This window comes from Anomaloglossus baeobatrachus, chromosome 2 (genome assembly GCF_048569485.1).
Source record: "Anomaloglossus baeobatrachus isolate aAnoBae1 chromosome 2, aAnoBae1.hap1, whole genome shotgun sequence".
NCBI classification, from domain to species: domain Eukaryota; kingdom Metazoa; phylum Chordata; class Amphibia; order Anura; family Aromobatidae; genus Anomaloglossus; species Anomaloglossus baeobatrachus.
The window spans coordinates 140,594,054-140,618,747 of NC_134354.1; the positions used below are offsets into that span (position 1 = coordinate 140,594,054).

General features: G+C 45.2%; 1 protein-coding gene across 1 annotated transcript in view; it reads right to left on the minus strand.

The window, feature by feature from the left end:
- Positions 1-24,694, minus strand: part of EIF2S3 (eukaryotic translation initiation factor 2 subunit gamma) — an 83,070-nt gene that overhangs the window by 44,555 nt on the left and 13,821 nt on the right. Inside the window, exons 2-5 of the mRNA XM_075335400.1 lie at positions 11,724-11,787; positions 8,382-8,509; positions 8,142-8,263; positions 269-363 (exon numbers count right to left, since the gene is read on the minus strand). Of these exons, the coding sequence (XP_075191515.1) occupies positions 269-363; positions 8,142-8,263; positions 8,382-8,509; positions 11,724-11,787 (409 nt within the window). The remainder of the gene's footprint in view (positions 1-268; positions 364-8,141; positions 8,264-8,381; positions 8,510-11,723; positions 11,788-24,694) is intronic.

Here is a 24,694-nt window from a genome sequence, read left to right on the forward strand (position 1 = left end):
ACCAAGTGTAGCCTGTTAAGGAGGAGACCTTTTTTTTGGGAGGTGTACTCTTAGTATCTGCATATAGGAGGCAGCAGCCTTAACCCATGGTTTCCTGTATCCCCAATGTGGCATCTAACAAAGACAGATAAGACATACAAACTTGGGTCAGACTGAGCCGATTGACGGATTCTTAGTTAACTCATTGTGCAGTCAGGAAAAAGAAACCTAAACAAACTAGTAAAGAGAATTATTTCTGACAATATATTATGGATTTGTTCAAACTCACCTATTAACAATAAGGCAGCGTCCATAACAGCTGCACCGTTCAGCATAGTTGCCATCAAAATATCGTGACCTGGGCAATCTACAAAAGATACATGCCTGGGAAAAAAGAAGGAGAACAGGTCTTTAATGGGAGCACTCATAAAAATAACAAAAAGAAATGTCGCTTTGAAATTTATAAAACGAGAGGTTCAAATAACAAGTAATTACTAGTTCATAAAGTGACATTTATGCATCATTGCAGCAGTCATGACAATTGTAAGAAAACCTCAATGTTGGGGCAGTCAAATTTCAACTTGTAAAATGGAAAGTTCATATCTAATCCACTGCTCGGATTAGAAAGGAGGTGTAGCACATAGAAATTTAACCAGTGCCATTCTGGCATATGTCCGGGTGCTATGTATCTGGCGGATGTCTAAATATTGGGCATGAGATTTTGTTTCTGATTTGGATGGCTCCTGGTGGCGATTCTCCCTTTTCCTGAGACATCATGTTGACAGAGCAGTTCTCTCTCTTCCGCTCTGTCGGTAGGGTGTCACTACCGTCATGTTGATTGACAGGCGGCTCCCCACTGGGTTTGCCTGAGCCGGCTATCAATAAAAAGGACATTGGCAATGACGACAACAGGGCGGAGCGGTAGAGAAGATGTGACATCACAGGGAGTAGGAGAATCGCTGGCAGGAGCCGTCTATGACTGTCTGAGCTGGGAAAGATGTCACATGACGGATCTGCCAGGTACTTAGCAACTATCTGCTGATACGTGCTTAGCCCCATAGAAAAAAAAAACCCCAACAGTCCTACATAACCCCTTTTAGGCTATGTGCCCACAGGACTCTGTATCTGCGGATTTTTCTGCAGCTAAATCCGCAGCATTCCCCCGGAATCCGCACCTTTTCATAGGTGCGGATTTGTCACGGATTTTGCGATTTTTTTTTTTTTACATTCAATTGAATAGGCAAAATCCGCAGGTAAATCCGCAACAATAATTGCCATGCTGCAGATTTTTCCGCACGGAAATCCGCATGATTTCCGCTGCGGAAAAATCCGCAGCGTGGGCACAGCATTTCCTAAATGCCACAGAAATGGCTGTGGAGTAGCTGTGCTGCAGATTTCTGAAAAATCTGCGGCATTTCCGCGAGAAATCCGCGGCAAAATATGCGCGTTCTCCCGCAGCGTGGGCACATAGTTTGCCTTTTTTTCCAACATCTGCATAAACTGATCGCTAAACAGAGACTTTTTCCCTAGCATTTAAAAAAGGATTAATTCAAAACAGACCATTGCCCCATATATTAAAACTCTTATTATATAAAAGACATTTACATTGAGAAGGATAGGGTTGATTTTTAAGAGAAGAAAAAAAAAAATACCCAAAAACAAAATAAAAAACAAAAAACAAAAACAAAAAACACACTTTACATCCTATAAAATGCTACATCAGGACATTGTGTACAAAATACATATACTTAGAAGTGATACTTTCAATGCCGAAGAAAGTGGCTTTGAATACCGCGCCAAAACCACAGGAATGCGAGGCGTAAAAGTAAATCCCTTTTATTTCCACAGGTCTACGCGTTTCAGGGACATATCAGTCCCCTTCTTCAGGACACTATACAGGGAATAATATATATAATATAATATTCCCTGCATATTGTCCTGAAAAAGGGGACGGATATGTCCCTGAAACTCGTAGGCCTGTGGAAATAAAAGGGATTTACTTTTACGCCTTGCATTTCTGTGGTTTTGGCGCGGTATTCAAACCAGCTTTATTCTGTATTGAAATTCTCATTGCCGCGGGACTGCTGCCATCCACGCTACTTCTATGATTACTAAAGGGTGGTGACTGGCACAACCTGACATGGTGAGTGTCCTTCCAGCATTCACCTAATACTTGTTTACCGGATAAGACCCTATTCGCGCCTATTCTTTCCACAGTTTGCTTCTCTTTTCTTTAGAAGTGATACTTGATAGAGGTGTAAATAAGGGGTAATAGGAAAAAGAGAATTTTGTTTACTTACCGTAAATTCTTTCTTATAGTTCCGTATTGGGAGACCCAGACATTGGGTGTATAGCTTCTGCCTCCGGAGGACACACAAAGTACTACACTAAAAAGTGTAGCTCCTCCCTCTGAGCATATACACCCCCTGGATAACCAGATCTAGCCAGTTTAGTGCAAAAGCTGAAGGAGAATAGCCACCCACAAGTAAAGACAGAGCAAGAACCGGAACAACCGGAGCCTCTGTCTACGACAACAGCCGGTGATAACACGCGGAACAAGAAACTGCCAACAGGGAGGGTGCTGGGTCTCCCAATACGGAACTATAAGAAAAAGAATTTACGGTAAGTAAACAAAATTCTCTTTTTCTTTATCGTTCCTATGGGAGACCCAGACATTGGGACGTCTCAAAGCAGTCCATGGGTGGGAATAAACAGAAAACTGAGAAGTAGGCGGAGCCTAACTTCACAAATGGGCGACAGCCGCCTGAAGGATGCGTCTGCCCAAGCTCGCATCTGCCGAAGCATGAACATGCACTTGGCAGTGCTTTGAAAAGGTGTGCAGACTAGTCCAAGTGGCAGCCTGACAGACCTGCTGAGCCGTAGCCTGGTGCCTGAAAGCCCAAGAGGCACCGACAGCTCTGGTCGAGTGTGCCTTGATTCCCGGCGGGGGAGGCACCTGAGTACGCTGGTAGGCATCGGAAATGGCCGACCTAATCCAACGAGCTAAGGTCGGCTTAGAAGCCGAGAGGCCCTTACGCCGACCTGTGGTCAGCACAAAAAGAGAGGTGCACCGCCTAAGAACAGCGGTGCGAGTCACATAGATCCAGAGCGCCCGCACCAGATCCAGAGTATGCAACGCTTTTTCAAAGAGATGAACAGGAGCCGGACAAAAGGAAGGCAGGGAAATGTCCTGGTTAAGGTGGAAAAGAGAAACCACCTTAGGGAGAAAGTCCGGAGTCGGACGGAGAACCACCTTGTCTTGGTGAAAAACCAAAAAAGGTGACTCCGAAGAGAGCGCAGGCAAATCAGAGACTCTCCTGAGGGAAGTTATGGCCACTAGAAAGACCACTTTCTGTGAAAGACGAGACAAAGAAACCTCCCTAAGAGGCTCAAAGGGGGATTTCTGCAAGGCCGTGAGGACCAGATTGAGGTCCCAGGGATCCAAAGACCGCCGGTAAGGCGGAATGATGTGAGACGCACCCTGCATGAAGGTGCGCACTGGAGCCAGCCGGGCGATACGCCGCTGGAACAACACTGACAGAGCCGAGACTTGTCCCTTGAGGGAATTGAGGGACAGTCCTAGCTGCAGACCGGACTGTAGAAAGGACAGAAGGGTCGGCAAGGAAAAAGGCCAAGGAGCATGGCCGGAAGAGCGACACCAGGACAGGAAAATTCTCCAGGTCCTGTGATAGATTTTGGCCGAGGAAGACTTCCGAGCTAGAGTCATAGTGGAGATGACTTCAGGAGGAATACCAGAAGCCGTCAAGATCCAGGACTCAAGAGCCACGCCGTCAATCTGAGAGCCGCAGAATTCTGGCGGAAAAACGGACCTTGAGAGAGAAGGTCTGGACGGTCCGGAAGATGCCACGGCACCTCTACGGACAGATGGAGCAGGTCTGGGTACCAAGCTCGCCTGGGCCAGTCCGGAGCAATGAGGATGACCCGACGGCCCTCCATTCTGATCTTGCGCAGAACTCTGGGCAAGAGAGCTAGAGGGGGAAACACGTAGGACAGACGAAACTGGGACCAATCTTGAACCAGAGCGTCCGCTGCAAAGGCCTGTGGATCGTGGGAGTGAGCCACGTAAACCGGAACCTTGTTGTTGTGCCGAGATGCCATTAGATCCACTTCCGGAGTGCCCCACTTGCGGCAGATTGACTGAAACACTGCCGGATGCAGGGACCACTCGCCACTGTCCACGGTTTGACGGCTGAGATAATCTCCTTCCCAGTTTTCCACGCCTGGGATGTGGACTGCGGATATGGTGGACTTGGAGTCCTCTGTCCATTGAAGGATGCGTTGAACCTCCAACATTGCCAGGCGGCTGCGTGTCCCGCCTTGGTGATTGATGTAGGCAACCGCTGTCGCGTTGTCTGACTGGACTCGGATGTGCTTGCCCGCCAAAAGGTGGTGAAAGGCTAGGAGAGCTAGAAGCACAGCTCTGGTTTCCAGCACATTGATCGAGAGGGCTGACTCGGACGGAGTCCAAGTGCCCTGTGCTCGGTGGTGGAGACATACCGCTCCCCAGCCGGATAGACTGGCATCCGTGGTGAGGATCACCCAGGACGGGGCCAGGAAGGAGCGTCCCTGAGACAGAGAGAGGGGCCGAAGCCACCACTGAAGGGAGCCCCTGGTCTGTGGCGACAGAGCCACTAGCCTGTGCAAGGAGGAAGTCCGCTTGTCCCAACAGCGGAGAATGTCCAGGTGCAGAGGACGCAGATGGAACTGGGCAAAGGGAACAGCCTCCATTGACGCCACCATCTGACCCAGCACCTGCATTAGGTGCCTGATGGAATGACGGCGGGGCCTCAGCAGAGAGCGCACCGCCAGATGGAGGGACTGCTGTTTGACTAAGAGCAGCTTCACAAGTGCCGGCAGAGTCTCGAACTGCATCCCTAGGTACGTGAGCCTCTGGGTCGGAGTCAGAGTGGATTTGGGCAGATTGACAAGCCACCCGAATTGGGCTAGAGTGGCAAGAGTGAGCGAGACACTCCGCTGACAGTCTGCGCTGGATGAAGCCTTGACTAGAAGGTCGTCCAGGTAAGGAATCACTGCCAACCCCTGGAGGTGCAGAACCGCAACCACTGCTGCCATGACCTTGGTGAATACTCGAGGGGCCGTGGCTAATCCGAAGGGGAGAGCCACGAATTGGAAATGTTCCTCTCCGATTGCAAAACGTAGCCAACGCTGGTGTGAAACTGCAATTGGCACATGCAGATAGGCATCTCCGATGTCGATGGATGCCAGGAAATCTCCTTGGGTCATTGAGGCAATGACTGAACGCAGAGATTCCATGCGAAAATGCCGCACCTGAACATGCTTGTTGAGAAGCTTGAGATCCAGGATGGGCCGGAAGGAACCGTCCTTTTTGGGGACTAGGAAGAGATTTGAGTAGAAACCTCCGAACCGTTCCCGGGCGGGAACCGGTACAATTACTCCGTTGGCCTGCAAGGATGCCACGGCCTGAGAGAAGGCGGCGGCCTTGGAGCGGGGGGAGTTGACAGAAAAAAAATCTGTTTGGCGGGCTGGAAGAGAATTCTATCCTGTAGCCGTGGGAGATGATATCCCGCACCCACTGATCGGAGACGTGTTGAAACCACACGTCGCCAAAGTGGGAGAGCCTGCCACCGACTAAGGACGTTGCTGGCGCGGCCAGATAGTCAAGAGGAGGCTGCCTTAGTGGCAGCAGCTCCTGCGGTCTTCTGTGGACGCGCCTTTGTGTGCCAGTTGGGTTTTTGGTCCTTGGCTGAGTTAGTGGACGAGGCCGAGGGCTTAGAGGATGACCAGTTGGAGGAACGAAACCTCGACTGGTTCCTACCCTGGGCAGGTTTCCTGGTTTTAGTTTGTGGCATGGAAGTACTCTTCCCGCCAGTAGCTTCCTTAATAATTTCATCCAGTTGTTCACCGAATAGCCTGGATCCAGCAAAAGGGAGTCCAGCAAGGTACTTCTTTGAAGAAGCATCTGCCTTCCACTCTCGAAGCCACAAGATCCTGCGGATAGCGAGGGAATTAGCCGAAGCCACCAGCATGGCAGACATGGCATAGGATGAAAAAGCTGAAGCTTGGGAAGTTAAGGCAACCATTTCGGGCATAGATTCCCTGGTGAGGGAATGCATCTCCTCTAGAGAAGCAGAGATGGCTTTGAGAGCCCACACTGCTGCAAAAGATGGGGAGAACGAGGCCCCTGCCGCCTCATATACAGATTTGGCCAGAAGGTCAACCTGGCGGTCAGTGGAATCCTTAAGAGAGGTGCCATTAGCCACTGATACAACGGTCCGGGCTGAGAGTCTAGACACCGGGGGGTTTACCTTAGGTGAATGAGCCCACTCCTTGACCACCTCAGGTGGAAAGGGAAAACGGTCATCAGAACCACGCTTTGGGAAGCGTTTGTCAGGACAGGCCCTAGGCTTGGTCACAGTGGCCTGAAAACTGGAGTGGTTAAAGAACACACTCCTTGTCCTCTTAGGCAAGGTAAACTGGCGCTTTTCTGCCAGAGAGGGTTGCTCCTCTAATACTGGCGGATTGAGGTCCAGTACAGAATTAATGGACGCAATCAAATCACTAACATCTGAGTCACTTTCGGACAGATCAATGGGGCACATGGAGGTAGCCTCCGAGCCCCCAGTAAAGGCATCCTCCTCGTCCTGCAAGTCAGCTCTTGAATCAGAGCCGCGGGACGAGGAAGGAGAGGGGACCCTGCGTCTCCTTTTAGGAGGACGGGGTCTGGGACCAGATGAAGAATCTTCTGTGAGCTCCGCTGAGAGAGCCCTAGCAGCAGAGGCGCCCTGAAAAGGGGGCTGATGCATGTTCAGCAAAGTCCGGGACAGCTGTCCCATGGAGTCGGCAAAAGACTGGGAGATTGACCTAGAGAAGGATTCTACCCAAGCCGGGGGTTCAGCCACCGGAGCCGGAGCAGCCGGAGGGACCACTGTGGGTGCGATTCCAGGCTGAGGCATTGTCAGGTTAGAGCAGGCATCACAATGTGGATATGTGCTCGGTTCAGGCAGCACGAGCTTACATACAGTGCATATTGAGTACAGCCTTGCAGCCTTGCTCCTCGTGTGAGACATGCTGCTGGAGTGGGGGCTCTGAACCAGAATGACCCCCAGAGAGTATATAAGAAGGTCCACAACCGGAGGTTGTGGCTTACCAGACCGTTTGTGTGCCCTCCAGATCCCACAGCCCGGACCCCCAAGCAGCTTAGCAGGGATGCTGCAGCCAGCTCTGATCCAGAGAAAAACGCTGAGAAAATGGCGCCGGAGCGAGGAGAGGGGGCGGGACCTGCTCTGAGAGCGGGATCTGGAGGGCCAAGGAGACTTACAGGGGAGGGGACATGTACTCAGAGAGGAGTGTCCCTCCCCTGTGCCGAACGGCCGCTGGGCGGAGCCGCACTGTCCCTCTGCATGATTGACATGCGAGGGCAGTGAAATCTAAAGTAGGCCTCCGGCAAAGCCGGGGCCTAAATTTAGGCGATGCGGCCGGCGCGCAGGCACCATCGGCGCGGTTCTCAGGCGACAACCAGAGAACCGGCCGGAAATGTCAGAAAAGTTACACAGCACACTCTCCCACCATAATAAAGTACCGGGACCCCTCGAATATTAACGTCTCGGGTACTTAGCTTGCTGAGACGCAGGGTTCCAAGTCCCTGGGGATGAGTGCTCCGTCCAGCAAAATCCTGAAGGGCTGCGGATGGAGACCGGTCTCCTGCAAAGCAAGGAGAACCGTGCTGGTTCCCACTTCAAGCCAGAGCCCGAGGGATGGTGAAGGAGCGTGGCATGTAAGGCTCCAGCCTTAGAATCAACCTTAACAACACCGCCGACACAGTGGGGTGAGAAGGGACATGCCGGGAGTCCAGGCTTGGACCCGCTTTTCTTCAAAAACTTTCCAAAAATGAAAAATCAGATGAGAATGCATGTGTGGATGTATGCCTCCTGAACACAAAGCAATGAACTGGCTAGATATGGTTATCCAGGGGGTGTATATGCTCAGAGGGAGGAGCTACACTTTTTAGTGTAGTACTTTGTGTGTCCTCCGGAGGCAGAAGCTATACACCCAATGTCTGGGTCTCCCATAGGAACGATAAACAAAATTCCAAACTATATAGAGGCAGTTTTGTAATTAACTAAATCCATCTGACCCAACCTATTTCATTAAATACTTACCGGACCAATTTAAAGTTGCCCTTGGTGTTGGGTAGGTCTGTAGGAAATTCATCGGGAGTGCTGCTGCCGCAGGAACGGTAACATTCAGGCCGAGAACAACTGGGGTCGTCGAGTTTGTAGATCTACAATGTAAACAGTCGATAAATAATAAAGCACGTCAGGGCTACATTTATACATACATAGTATATGTCTATACATAGCATATGTGCACTACACAACACAGCTGAAATATAAACTGACCTTAGCGTTGGCGTATCCCAGCTTGATGGTAATATTCCTCTCGAGCTCATTCTTGAATCGGACAGTGTGCACCCCAGAAATGGCTTTTACTACTGTTGATTTTCCATGGGCTACGTGACCAATGGTACCTTAAAACAGTAAAATGGACCATTGAAGGTAAAGGATCACAATTTCTTCTATTAACATTTTTAAAATAAAAATGTATTCTTTATCTACCAGGGGCTATTATTTTTATTTGTTAGCGTCAGAGTATCATACTTACCACAAAAACAGCAACTCCAGGGCATAGGAGACCATTAGGGCAACGTCTCCTACACTGTATCAGCTGTGAATGTACATGTCTCTAACGTGTAGATCAAAGCTGTGGGGGAGTTAGGCGCCATTTTATTGTAGTCCAGCGCTGTGCCCGCAGTCCTTGGTGACACTGTTCACATGTCCATAAATCATTGCAGTCAGCAAAATGTCTCTGCGCAGAGACCCTAAACTTCGGCCTCCCTTATCCTTTTTAAACACCCAGAAGGTCAAAAACCAAAGTCCTTCATACACTAATAAAAAGTGGGGGAAAAAAAAAAAAATAGGAGCAACCAGTTCCCCCCCAACCTACTATACATCGCTGAGATCTTCTGCAACGAGGAAGCCACTTCAGGTAGACTAAACGCTGTATAGATCCAAAAAAAAAAAAAAAAAAAAAAAAAAAACACCTTCTCCAGACAAAAATTCAGATAAAAAAAAAAATACAAAAAAAAAAAAATAGAACTTTATTATACAATAAAAGAATGAATGCCCTGTTCAATCTCATCCTGCAAAATCCTGTAAATTTCCTATGTGTTTTTGACTGTAAACCAGTCCATAATCATGGATGACCCATCAATACTGACATTGAAGATGTAATTCATTTTTTAATCACACTGGAATAAAGTTCTATTTTTATGTGGATTTTCATCTGGAGAGGTTTTTCTATTGGATCTAATGAAAACTACATACAAAACTGACAAAGAGGCCACTACATAGTTCTAATTCAGAGCGCATACACTCGTGGCCGAAAGTGTTTTGCACCCTTGAAATTGTTCCAGAAAATGAAGTATTTCTCCCAGAAAATTATTGCAATTACAACTTATTAACTTATATAAATATCAAAAAAACCTTCAGATAAAAATCCGTGAGGACTGAATAAAGGAAATGATGATGTAAATAACGTTAAATTAATATTTTTATTCAATAATTAAAATCAATATTCTTTACAAGTCCATATAAATTATAAGGCAGGAAAAATTCCCATAAATTATAGCAGCGGTTTTACTAGGAAAATAAAGTGCTTAGTGCAAAAACCACGTGTTTAAATAAATATCTTTCCATAATATATGACAAAGTGCAAGGTTAAATGTCCAAATCATATGCCATATATGAAAAAGATTATGGTATAATGATCCTATGTAACAAGAGATTGTAAGCGTGTACTAATTTGCAAGGAGGATTATACCTTAAGTGGTCTGTGAAAGATCCAAAGTATGCGGCTATTCCCCGACGCACGTTTCAGCAATCCTTTTATATTATGGATAGATATTTATTTAAACAAGATTTTTATCTGAAGGCTTTTTGAAATCTATTGAAATTTAATGGTGATCTTAATACGGAAATTTTGATTATTATCTATTATTAAGTTAGTTATATACATGTTTATTTCCTGGATGTGTACTGGAACAACACAAAAGAAAAAAAAAAAAAGAAAAATAAACAAACACAAATTGGACATAAATTCAAACAAAACCACAAAAATGGGCTAGACAATTGTCGGCACCCTGAGCTTAATGTGTGTTTTAACTCCCTTTGGAATAAATGACTGCAATCAATCGCTTTCTATAACCATCAACAAGCTTCTTCCTCCTCTCAACTGGAATTTTGGACCACACTTGTTCTGCAGTCTGCTCCAGATCTCCTATACTTGAAGGTGCCTTCTCCCAATAGAAATTTTAAGATCTCCCCATAGGCGTCAATGGGATTTATATCTTAACTCATTGCTGCCACTTCAAAACTCTCCAGCGCTTTGTTTCCATCCATTTCTGGGGTCTTCTTGAAGTATGTTGGGATCATTGTCCTGTTGGAAGACCCATGACCTAGGATGCAAACCCAGCTTTCTGACACTGGGCACTACATTGTGACCAAAAAAACCTTTAGTAATCTTCAGATTTCATGATGCCTTGTACACAGTTAAGGCACCCAGGGCCAGAAGCATCAAAACAACCAAACAACATCTTTGAACCTCCACCATATTTGACTGGAGGTACGCTGTTCTGGTCTTTGTAGGCCTCATTCCGTAAACAGTAGAATGATGCGCTTTACAAAAAGAAATTCTATCTTGGTCTAATCTGTCAAAAAGACACTTTCCAAGAAGGATTTTTGGCTTACTCACATACATTTTGGCTAATTGAGTTTAGCTCTTTTATGTCTGTGTCAGCAGTAGGGTCCTCCTGGGTGTCATGCCATAGCATTTCATTTAATTCAAATGAATCACAGATAGTTCATGCTGACACTGATGTACCCTGAGCCTGCAAGACAGCTTGAATTTCTTTGGTACGTGATTGGGGCTGCTTATCCCCCATCTGGACTATCCTGTGTTTTAACCTTTCACCAATTTTTCTCTTCTATCGTCCAGGGAGATTAGCTACAGTGCATGGGTTGTAAACGTCTTGATTATGTTGGGCACTGTGGACAATTGACCCTCAAGATCTCTGGAAATGGACTTGAAACCTTGAGATTGTTGATATTTATTTTGGTTCTCACGTCCTTAGACACTTCTCTTCTCCGCTTTTTGTGCTGCATGCTTAGTATGGCACACACAGACACACAATGCAAAGATTGAGTCAACTTCTCCCCTCTTTATGTTGTTTTAGGTGTGACTTTCATATTGCCCCACACCTCTCACTTGCCACAGGTGAGTCTGCATGAGCATCACATGCCTTAAACCAAGTTGTTTACCCACAATTCTGGAAAGCTGTCAACAATTGTGTCCAGCCCATTTTTGGAGGTTTTGTGTGAAATTATGTAGAATGTGCCTTTTTTTCTTTGTTTGTGTTGTTCCACTAAACACAAAAGGAAATAAACGTGTATAACAAATAATGTCTCATTGCAAAATTTTTCTGGGAGAGAAGTTTCATTTTCTTGAACAACTTCAAGGGTGCCAACACTTTTTACCATGACTGTATAGCCATGCAATGTATAAGGAGTTGTGTGTTAGTAAGGGGTAAACAAAAAAAAAAAAAAAAAAGCTTCAAAATGTGTTTGTGAACAAAGATAAGATCAGTTTATTATTTGCACCATAAAACACGAGAACACAGATTTTACCTATATTAATTGTGGCTTGTCGGCTGATGATTTCTGGTGAAAGTGGCGTCAACTTGGTGACATCCTGTAAAAACAAAGTGTTTAGAGGACAGACATTTCATGTACAGGTTATAATCCACATATATCTCTTGACATTATCGATGACCTCCTCAGAGACCCGGGAATGTATTGCAGTATTCCCCTTATTATAGGCAGGAGTCCGGACAGTTGTTCATCAGTTTTGGATCAGATTTTCATATGTATCAGTTTTTACCAATTGAAGTAAATGGAGAATCCAGTACCGGCACTAAAAAATTCCACTATTTAATCCATATCAAAAATCCAAAGTGACAATGTGTCATAAAATCACAATGACAAAAACACGTCAATAGTGATGAAGCCCCCCCCCAAAAAAAAAAACGTAATACACAGGCCCTGAACTCAAAACTAATATAATATAATATAATATATATATATATATATACACACACATATATACACACACACATACATACATACATACATACAAGCACACACACATATACACACACACACAGTACAGACGAAACGTTTGGACACCTTCTCATTCAAAGAGTTTTTTTTATTTTCAGAACTCTGAAAATTGTAGATTCACATTGAAGGCATCAAAACTATGAATTAACACATGTGGAATGAAATAGTTAACAAAAAAGTGTGAAACAACTGAAAATATGCCTTATATTCTAGGTTCTTCAAAGTAGCCACCTTTTGCTTTGATTACTGCTTTGAACACTCTTGGCATTCTCTTGATGAGCTTCAAGAAATAGTCACTGGAAATGGTCTTCCAACAGTCTTGAAGGAGTTCCCAGAGATGCTTAGCACTTGTTGGCCCTTTTGCCTTCACTCTGTCGTCCAGCTCACCCCAAACCATCTCGATTGGGTTCAGGTCTGGTGACTGTGGAGGCCAGGTCATCTGGTGTAGCACCCCATCACTCTCCTTCTTAGTCATATAGCCCTTACACAGCCTGGAGGTGTGTTTGGGGTCATTGTACTGTTGAAAAATAAATGATGGTCCAACTAAACGCAAACCGGATGGAATAGTACGCCACTGCAAGATGCTGTGGTAGCCATACTGGTTCTGTATGCCTTCAATGTTGAATAAATCCCCAACAGTGTCACCAGCAAAGCACCCCCACACCATCACACCTCCTCCTCCATGCTTCACGGTGGGAAACAGCCATATAGAGTCCATCCGTTCACATTTTCTACAAAGACACGGTGGTTGGATCCAAAGATCTCAAATTTCGACTCATCAGACCAAAGCACAGATTTCCACTGGTCTAATGTCCATTCCTTGTGTTCTTTAGCCCAAACAAATCTCTTCTGCTTGTTGCCTGTCCTTAGCAGTGGTTTCCTAGCAGCTATTTTAACATGAAGGCCTGCTGCACAAAGTCTCCTCTTAACAGTTGTTCTAGAGATGAGAAGGTGTGTCCAAACTTTTGAACTGTACTGATGTACTGATATAGATTTTATATTATATATATACATATATACATACATATATATATATACTTATATATATATATATACATATATATATATATATATATATATACATATACATATACATACATATATATATCTCATTGTAGATTGTAAGCTCTCACGAGCAGGGTTGTATTTTTTTGTATTTTGTATACACTGTATTTTGTATACACTATTTTTTTTTCCCCTCTAAATATTGTATTTCTATAACTGTTACTTGTTTGTATATGATCCTCCTGAATTGTAAAGCGCTACGGAATATGTTGGCGCTATAGAAATAAAGATTATTATATATATATATATATATTACATACATATATATATACATATATATATATATATATATATATATATATACACATACATACATACATACATACATACATATATATATACACACACACACACACACACATACACACACACACGTCTGAAACAACGGAGGTGACCCAAACACTGGCGTCGGGTCTAGACAAAAAAAAATATTCTCCCACAGGAAGATTACGGGTTACATAGGGGGTTGTGGAAACTGTCAGCATGCAAGAGTTGCCACTAGTAACCTTCCTAAACAAGGAGCTGTGTATTAGTCCTAACCTACTGTCCACCTCAATAAAACATCCAGAAGAGATGTATTGTGAGTATTTTCAAAGTAAACCGCAAGATAATCTTATTTGAATTGAGATACAGTATATGTCAAACTAACATCCACACTAATCCAAACCTCCCACTCCGGACTTCAAGACTTCTCCCGAGCTGCGCCAATCCTCTGAAATGCTCTACCCCAAGAAACTAGGATGAACACAACTTACTCAGCTTCAGAAGCCGTAACTTTTTTATTTTTCCGTCAATCTTGCCATACGAGGGCTTGTTTTTTGCGGGACGTGTTGTACTTTTAAATAAAACCATAAGTTTTACCATATATTGTACTGGAAAACAGCAAAAAAATTCCAAGTGTGGAAAAACTGCAAAAAAAAGTGTGATCGCACAATGGTTTTTGGGATGTTTTATTCACCGTGTTCACTATATGGTAAAACTGATGTATCTATGTGATGCCTCAGGTCGGTGCGAGTTTGGTGACACCAAACATGTATAGGTTTACTTGTAGCTAAGGGGTTAAAAAAAATTCACAAGTTTGTCCAATAAAAGTGGAGCACTTTTTGCGCCATTTTCCGAAACACATAGCGTTCTAATTTTTTGGGATCTATGGCTCAGTGACAGGTTATTTTTTTGCGTCTCGAGCCAACATTTTTAATGGTACTATTTTTGCGCAGATGCTAAGTTTTGATCGCCTGTTATTGCATTTTGCGTAAAACATGCGGCGACCAAAAAACGTAACTTTGGCGTTTGGAAATTTTTTGCCACTAGGCAGTTTACCAGTCAGATTAATTGATTTTATATTTTGATAGATCGGGCATTTCTGAACGCGGCGATACCAAATATGTGTATATTTATTTATTTTTTAACCCTTTAATTTTCAATGGGGTGATTTGAACTTTTAGTTTTTTTTAATTTTTTTAAAACTTTTTTTATTTTACTAGTCCCCCTAGGGGGCTATAGTGATCAGCAATCCGATAGCTCTTATCTATCTGCTGATCACAGCTATACAGCTGTAAACAGCAGATTCAGTCACTTCCTGTTTCCCTCTGCTGCGAGCCGAAGGAAAACGAAAGTAAAACTTCATAGCTGCAGGCGTGATCACATGACCCTGTGCTACGATGGCAACCACCGAAAGTCACTAGATCACTCACGTGACTTCCGGTGGGGGCGGCGGAAAGAAAAAATCATGGCCGCGCGCATATAGAAAGTCTGGCAGCGAGATTTAAGGGGTTAAGCGATTCCACTCGCAACATGCAGGCGCACATGTCAGCTGTTGAAAACAGCTGATATATGTGTCGACCGCCGCCTGCCCGCGGCGGGGCTTAACCTGACAAGCTCCATGACGGGTAGAGCCGTCCAAGGTCGTGAAGGGGTTAAGGTCATGTGCACATGGTGCATTTGTGCAGCAGTTTTGCCAAAAATCTACATGTCTATCCGAGAATTCGGAAGTGCTGTGCACATGTTGCTTATCTTTCCTTGCAGATTTGGCGCATAAAATTATTTGTAGCCTGTCATTTTTTGGTGTGTTTTCCCTGTGTTTTTTAGCTCTTCCACCCATGGACTTCATTAAGAAAACCACATGGTACAATAACACATTTTTTGAAGCGTTTTCCTGCCAGAAGGTGCCGGAAATTTCGGCACCAAATACTCAATGTGCGCACATAGCCTTACAGCGATGATGGACTGATCATGCCGGGAGGAGTGGAGACCCGACCTGGACAAATGGAAGGAAGCCGCTTCAGGGACAAATTGTGGGGGGTGGAAGAGTAAAGGGAAATCCCATCACAAGTAACCCAATATGAGTTTCCCGTACAGTTTACAGACTTGAGACGATGCAGTACGCGCTGTGTGTCTTTTTGCAGCCTACAGTTTGGGTGACAAGGGGCTGTAGTTAATCATCAACCCTGGCAGATAGGCGGTCTGTAACGCACCCTCTGACCGCCACAATGGGTCTGAAACTGGCAGAAAACCAAACTTGTACGATTTGGGTGACAGATAGAAAATCTGACAAAAAGGGAATTCAACTAAATATTCTGCAATTTTACTGGATTAAAAAACCCTGTATTTAAGCCCTCTTGCAGAATATCAGATAGTTCTAAGTGGGATCAGAAGTGAGGGGAAAATAGGGGTTGTTGTCCGTTAACATGGTGATGATTTCCCTCCTATAAAGCAAGCTCTCCAAGATAACTGGGGACCCCCCTTGTCAGAAGGTCTTAGGCTCTGTGCCCACGTGTGCGTATTGCACTGCAGCGTAACTGCATGCGTCCTGCGTCCCCAGCACAATCTATGAAGATTGCGCATGGATTATGCACACGTTGCGTTTTAGAACGCAGTGATTTCCATGCTGCCAAATCGCTGCGTTCTAAACAGCAACATGTCACTTCTTTTGTGCGCTTTGGATGCAGGTTCCGCTCTGTTTATGGTGGGGGCTGCATCCAGAGCGCATGAAATCTGCTTTTCACTGCATTCATTACGCAGTGTTTCTGCAGCGATTTGAAACGCACATGGACTGTCATTTCTGCAGGGACACAACACAACGTGGGCACATAGCCTTAAGGCTATGTGCGCACTAGAAATGTGAAGTTTCTCAAGAAAATTTCTTGAGAAACTTCTGCCAGTGAAAGATTTCCGGACCTGCGGAAAAAATCCGCACCAAATCCGCATGCGTTTTTGCCGCGGATTTGCCGCGAATTTGCCACGGATTTACCGCGGATTTACCGCAGGTTTGTCCCTGCAATAAATAATAAAGATAATCGATAGACAGATAATGGATAGAGGGAAAGATGGATAGATGAATAGATAGATAGATAGAGGGATAGATAGATGAATAGATAGATAGATAGAGGGATAGATAGATAGATGAATAGATAGATAGAGGGATAGATGGATAGATAGATAGATAGATAGATAGAGGGATAGATAGATAGAGGGATAGATAGATAGAGGGATAGATAGATAGAGGGATAGATAGATAGAGGGATAGATAGATAGAGGGATAGATAGATAGATAGATAGATAGATGAGAAAAACCTATATAATGTTCCACCTCCCTGCATTTTCTAAGCTGGCACCCTTTAGTGACTTTCATGTGGCACTTAGGCTACTTTCACACCTCCGGTTTTTGCTATGCGGCACAATCCGGCACTTTGCATGAAAATCGCAACCGGTTTTTTTTGCTGCCGGTTGCGATTTTCCTGCATAGACTTTAATTAGTGCCGCATTGTGCCGCATGGCCTTGCGTTCCGTCCGTTTTTTGCTGCATGCGGCAGATGTAGCCGATGCGGCGGCCGGATGGAACGTTGCCTGGCACGTTTTTTCGTGCGGCAAAAAAAACCGCATCGCGCCGCATTCGGCCGATGCGGCACATTTTTCAATACATGCCTATGGCGGCCGGATGCGGCGCGATGCGGCAATAACCGCATCCGGCCGCCGCATGCGGTTTTTGCCACTGCGCATGCTCAGTAGCATGCCGCAAGCGGCAAAAACCGGACTGGCCGCAAAGGAAAAACCTATGCAAAGGATGCGGTGTTTTCACCGCATCCGTTGCATAGCTTGCACAGCCGGATTGAGCCGCAGAGCTCAAGCCGGATGTGTGAAAGTAGCCTAAAGGGTGCTTAGCCTTGTATTTAGCCATAAAATAAATAAATAATTAAAAAAAAAATGACGTGAGGTCCCCCCATTTTTTGTAGCCAGCTAGGGTAAAGCAGACGGCTGCAGCCTGCAGACCACCGCTGGCAGCTTCACCTTGGCTGATAATCCAAAACAGTGGGCACCCCACGCTGTTATTTTAAATTATATAAATAATTTAAAACAAAAAACGTGGGGTCCCCCCCATATTGGATCACCAGCCAAGGTAAAGCGGACAGCTGGGGTCTGATATTCTCAGACTAGGGAGGTCCACTGTTATTGGACACTCCCCAGCCTAAAAATAGCAGGCCGCAGCCGCCCCAGAAGTGGCGCATCCATTAGACGTGCCAATCCTGGCGCTTTGCCCCAGCTCATCCCGCGCCCTGGTGCGTTGGCAAACGGGGTAATATATGGGGTTGATGCCAGATGTGTAATGTCACCTGGCATCAAGCCCTGGGGTTGGTGAGGTCAGGCGTCTATCAGATACCCGACATCACCAACCCAGTCAGTAATAATTAAAAAATAGACAACAAAAAAAGTTTTATTTGAAAAAACACTCCCCAAAACATTCCCTCTTTAACCAATTTATTGAAAAGAGCACAATCAATTCCACGTCCGGCGTAATCCAATAAGGGGGGGGTGGGGCACGGCGATCCATACCATAGTCGCTGTCCCAGTCAATGAAGAACAGAATGTTCCCCATTGGCTGGGAGAGCAATGCAGTGACCTGAGCTAACATCAATAGGTCAGCTCAGGTCACTGTAGGGGATGACGAGCGCTGCTGTCAGGAGCATAGATGAGATCATTACCTTCTGTGATCATCTCCTGTACTGCTGACGTCAGCGCTGTCACTGACTTATCGCGAGAGCCCGTGACGTCACCGCTAGTGACAGTCTCGGGCCGCTCGCGAGTCGGCCCTAGACAGCAGTGACAGCGCTGACGTCAGGAGGCAGGAGATCGTCACAGCAGGTAATGATCTCACCTCCTGACAGCAGCGATCGTCATCCCCGCGGCTCCCAGCACTGCAGGATGTCAGTGTCTGCCTGCGCTGCCGCGTGACAAGCTGCTGACACTGCGGGCAGACACTGACACCCTGCAGTGCAGTGTCAGTGTCTGCCTGTGTCAGTGTCTGCCTGCGCTGCAGCGTGACAAGCTGCTGACACTGCGGGCAGACACTGACACCCTGCAGTGCAGGCAGCCGCGAGGCCGGAGCAGGACACACACTGCACAGACACCTGGAGGTCGCACGGAAGTGCTTCTGTGCGGCGTCCAGGGAGTGTGACGTCTGCTCCGCTTCCTCTTCCTGGCATAATGACATCGCTTCCTGCAAAACCGCAGGCAGCAATGAGCATTCCCGCAGGTAATTCGCGGCTATTCCGGTGGTATACCGCACATCATTGCTACCTGCGGAATACCCCCGGAATACCCCCGGTACCTGCGGAAATTAATGGACATGCACATTTTCTCAAGAAAGTTTCTCGAGAAAATTTTCTCAAGAAATTTTCTTGAGAAAAATCCGCACAGTGCGCACAGCTATTTTTTTTTCTCATTGAATTTCATGGGAAATGTCTGCACAAAGATTGCAGACATTTCTCAAGAAATTTCCGGGGCAAATCCGCGGGTAAATCCGCGGGAAAAACGGTCTAGTGCGCACATAGCCTAAGCCTTCCCTTCAGAAGATGACAACTTATAGGGGCTGGATTATCACAGTCTAGCAAGGTCTTTATCTCCTTTTCCATAATTTCCTGAAAATTGTCAATTTCTGAAACTCTTGACGCAAAAGCATAGAAATCAGGATTGGGTAAATGACCCTGCTGCAAGGAGAAATCCAACGGAGAACGTGGGGAAAAGTCTCTTTTTGAAGATCGGTCTTAAGGACAGGCCATGAATGCAAAATTAGTGGATAACCTCTAACCTCGCACTGTATGATGCCATCCTTGCGCGGTCAGTGATTTTCACAGACCCATAGACTCGTATGTGTAATGCTGATCTGTGAATGTGATACAAACCGGACGTGTCTCCGTGATTTATTTACAGACCACCTAGTCCGAAGAAAAACAGAACACACATGAACATGTGAACAGGCCCGAAGACTTTAAAATGTAGTCATGTTAAATCCATGAAAAACAGACGTCTGATTGCGGCCTGAGGCCTTGTGCGCACTAGGCGTTTTGACCCGCGGTTTTGCTGCGGAAATTTCTTGAGAAATGCTTGTGATCTTTCTGCAGACATTTCCGAGCAAAACCTATGGGAAAAAAAAATAGCTGTGCGCACACTGCGTTTTTTTCTCAAGAAAATTCTTTCAGAAGATTTTCTTGAGGAAATTTCTTGAGAAAATGTGCATGTCACTTCTTTTCCGCAGGTAGCTGCGGAATACCCCCGGTATTTCACTCCATTCACTGTAATGTAATCACGAAACACCGCGGGTATACCGCAGGTAGCAAATGATGTGCGGTATACCTTCAGTATAGCCGCGGTTTACCTGCGGTAATGCTCATCACTGCCTGCGGTTTTGCAGGGAAGTGATGTCATTATGACAGGACGAGGAAGCGGAGCAGAGTAAACCCACACATCACACTCCCTGGACGCTGCACAAAAGCACTTCCATGTGACCTCCAATTGCCTGTGCAGTCTGTGTCCCGCTCCAGCCCCGCGGCTGCCCGCCCTGCAGTGTCAGTGTCTGCCCGCAGTATCAGCAGCTTGTCACCCTTCAGTGCGTGCAGCCGCGGGGATGGTGAGCGCTGCTGTCAGGAGGTGAGATGAGATCATTACCTGCTGTGACGATCTCCTGCCTCCTGACGTCACGGGCTCTCGAGATACTCCTGAGAACGCGGCGGGCATAGAAGGCAGTGACAGCGCCGATATCAGGACTGCAGGAGATCATCACAGCAGGTAATGATCTCATCTATCCTCCTGAACGCAGCGCTCGTCATCCCCTGCAGTGACCTGGGCTGACCTATTGATGTTAGCTCAAGTCACTGCATTGCTCTCCCAGCCAATGGGGAACATTCTGTTCTTCCTTGACTGGGACAGTGACTACAGTATGGATCATCCTGGGACCCCCTAATTGGATTACGCCAGACCCGGATTTGATTGTTCTTGTCAATAAATTGGTGAAAGAGGGAATGTGGGGAGTGTTTTTTCAAATAAAACTTTTTTTGTTGTCTATTTTTTATTTCTTACTGACTGGGTTAGTGATGTCGGGTTTCTGATAGATACCTGAACTCACTAATCCCAGGGCCTGATGCCAGGTGACATTACACATCTAGCATCAACCCCATATATTACCCCGTTTGCCACCGCACCAGGGCAACGGGATGAGTTGGGGCGAAGCGCCAGGATTGGCACGTCTAATGGATGCGCCACTTCTGGGGCGGCTACAGCCTGCTATTTTTAGGCTGGGGAGTGTCCATTAACAGTGGACATCCCTAGTCTGAGAATATCAAACCCCAGCTGTCCGCTTTACTTTGGCTGGTGATCCAATTTGGGGGGGGACCCCACGTTTTTTGTTTTAAATTATTTAATGTAAAATAACAGCGTGGGGTGCCCTCTGTTTTGGATTACCAGCCAAGGTGAAGCTGCCAGCTGTGGTCTGCAAACGGCAGCCATCTGCTTTACCCTAGCTGGCTACAAAAGATAAGGGGACCTCACGTCATTTTTTTTTAAATTATTTATTTTTTTTGCTAAATACAAGACTAAGCACCCTTTAATGCCACATGAAAGTCACTAAAGGGTGCCAGCTTAGAATATGCAGGGGGGTGGGACATTATATAGGTCTCTCTCATCTATCCATCCATCTTTCCCTCTATCCATTATCTGTCTATCGATTATCTATTATCTATATTATTTATTGCAGTTCAGCATAAAAAAACCGCAGGGACCAACCTGCGGAAAAACCGCGGCAAAAACACATCTTTAACTTCCAGAAGTTTCTCAAGAAATTTTCTTGAGAAAAATCACTTTTCTAGTGAGCACATAGCCTTAGGGACGGGAATACTTCTAACTTCTGTACCTGGTTTCCTGCGGTCACAGCCTGAGATCTAATCTGCACTAGCAGGGTCTTATCAGCTGATGCCAGGGACACATACGGCAAGCAAAGCATTTCTTCTAGGTTACCGTGCAGCTGCCACTGCAGGATTATATAGATCCGGAGCTGCGCTCATAATACGGCTCTGTTCAACCCCAAAGAGGTTACTCTGAAGCATAGGATTCTACCTACCTACGGAATTTGCCGCAGAAAACCTGTGGATTTATCTGGATTTTCTAGATAAATCCGCAAGTACAGACACTCCCCATGTTACCCTATGGGACATGGGGAGTGTCTGTGTCCATGCTGCGGTATATACGGCTGTGGAATATGCTGTGGATATCACGCAGCCGCCCGTAACTGCATGTCAAGTATTCCTGCAGAAATCCCACCTCTCCACTATGGAGACAGAGGCTGGGACTTCCGCAGGTAAGTCGCACAAATGTCCGCAGGTTTACCGCAGCTATTTCGCTGGAATCCAGCAGCTATGAATAGCTGCGGATTCCGGGGAGCAGCTTTGGGAATCCTGCGGACATACCTGTGGATATATCCGTGGGTACATAGTCCCGTGGGCACATAGCCATAAGGCACATAAACACCAGGCCTACCCGCTGAAATGTGAACTAGGTATATAGTCAGAGTGGGCACAAGTAGGGCACATTGCTTCAGGCTCTACCCCACATACAGACGGTCACCCCCCCCCCCCCACTACACTTCTCATGGAATATACATTTATAAAAAGATGATTTTTTAGAATTGTAATCTAATGCTCCTCTCAAAGTCGTCCTGAATTAGTTCTCATTCACACATCCATGAAAAAATGTGCACTGAAGTCATCAGTGTATGGTCCGGATCCATCCGTGCGCTGTATGTGGTTTATTTTCATGGAGTCAGTCTTGTATTTGCCCTTTTAATCTGTGATACTGGAAGATAGTGGACATGTCTGAGCTTTGAATCGAGAGAGTCCATGGAGGAAATATAAACCACAGTCCTGTGCATAGCACCATAGATTGTAATGGGTACGTGTTGTATCCGTGAAGGAAAAAAAAAAAAAAAAGAATATATATACACACGACATGTGTGTGCAACATGGACATCAGAAAAAAAAAAATAAGAATACACACACACATATAATATATATATATATATATATATATATATATATATATATATATATATATATATATATATATATATATATATATATATATATATATATAATATATATATATATATATATATACATACACATACATACACACACACTAAAATGTGGCCCGATTCTACGCATCGGGTATTCTAGAATTTACGTATTGTGTAGTTAATGTATGATTTTTGCTATATGTGTATATGTGTGTGTATATGTGTGTGTATATGTGTATACAGTTAGGTCCAGAAATATTTGGACAGTGACACAAGTTTTGTTATTTTAGCTGTTTACAAAAACATGTTCAGAAAATACAATTATATATATAATATGGGCTGAAAGTGCACACTCCCAGCTGCAATATGAGAGTTTTCACATCCAAATCGGAGAAAGGGTTTAGGAATCATAGCTCTGTAATGCATAGCCTCCTCTTTTTCAAGGGACCAAAAGTAATTGGACAAGGACTCTAAGGGCTGCAATTAACTCTGAAGGCGTCTCCCTCGTTAACCTGTAATCAATGAAGTAGTTAAAAGGTCTGGGGTTGATTACAGGTGTGTGGTTTTGCATTTGGAAGCTGTTGCTGTGACCAGACAACATGCGGTCTAAGGAACTCTCAATTAAGGTGAAGCAGAACATCCTGAGGCTGAAAAAAAAGAAAAAAATCCATCAGATAGCAGACATGCTTGGAGTAGCAAAATCAACAGTCGGGTACATTCTGAGAAAAAAGGAATTGACTGGTGAGCTTGGGAACTCAAAAAGGCCTGGGCGTCCACGGATGACAACAGTGGTGGATGATCGCCGCATACTTTCTTTGGTGAAGAAGAACCCGTTCACAACATCAACTGAAGTCCAGAACACTCTCAGTGAAGTAGGTGTATCTGTCTCTAAGTCAACAGTAAAGAGAAGACTCCATGAAAGTAAATACAAAGGGTTCACATCTAGATGCAAACCATTCATCAATTCCAAAAATAGACAGGCCAGAGTTAAATGTTCTGAAAAACACCTCATGAAGCCAGCTCAGTTCTGGAAAAGTATTCTATGGACAGATGAGACAAAGATCAACCTGTAACCAGAATGATGGGAAGAAAAAAGTTTGGAGAAGAAAGGGAACGGCACATGATCCAAGGCACACCACATCCTCTGTAAAACATGGTGGAGGCAACGTGATGGCATGGGCATGCATGGCTTTCAATGGCACTGGGTCACTTGTGTTTATTGATGACATAACAGCAGACAAGAGTAGCCGGATGAATTCTGAAGTGTACCGGGATATACTTTCAGCCCAGATTCAGCCAAATGCCGCAAAGTTGATCGGACGGCGCTTCATAGTACAGATGGACAATGACCCCAAGCATACAGCCAAAGCTACCCAGGAGTTCATGAGTGCAAAAAAGTGCAACATTCTGCAATGGCCAAGTCAATCACCAGATCTTAACCCAATTGAGCATGCATTTCACTTGCTCAAATCCAGACTTAAGACGGAAAGACCCACAAACAAGCAAGACCTGAAGGCTGCGGCTGTAAAGGCCTGGCAAAGCATTAAGAGGAGGAAACCCAGCGTTTGGTGATGTCCATGGGTTCCAGACTTAAGGCAGTGATTGCCTCCAAAGGATTCGCAACAAAATATTGAAAATAAAATATTTTGTTTGGGTTTGGTTTATTTGTCCAATTACTTTTGGCCTCCTAAAATGTGGAGTGTTTGTAAAGAAAATGTGTACAATTCCTACAATTTCTATCAGATATTTTTGTTCAAACCTTCAATTAAACGTTACAATCTGCACTTGAATTCTGTTGTAGAGGTTTCATTTCAAATCCAATGTGGTGGCATGCAGAGCCCAACTCGCGAAAATTGTGTCACTGTCCAAATATTTCTGGACCTAACTGTATATTATTATTATTATTATATATAAATTGCCTTATTCTGTCTGTCATGCTCCAAAATTGTGTCCTTACGGTGACATTGTGTCCTTACGGTGACACAAAGCTGATTGGCCACTGGGCTCGCCATGGCCCCGCCCCCCCACACGGATTGGCTGCTCGCCCAGGCTGCGCCCCCACACTGATTGGCCA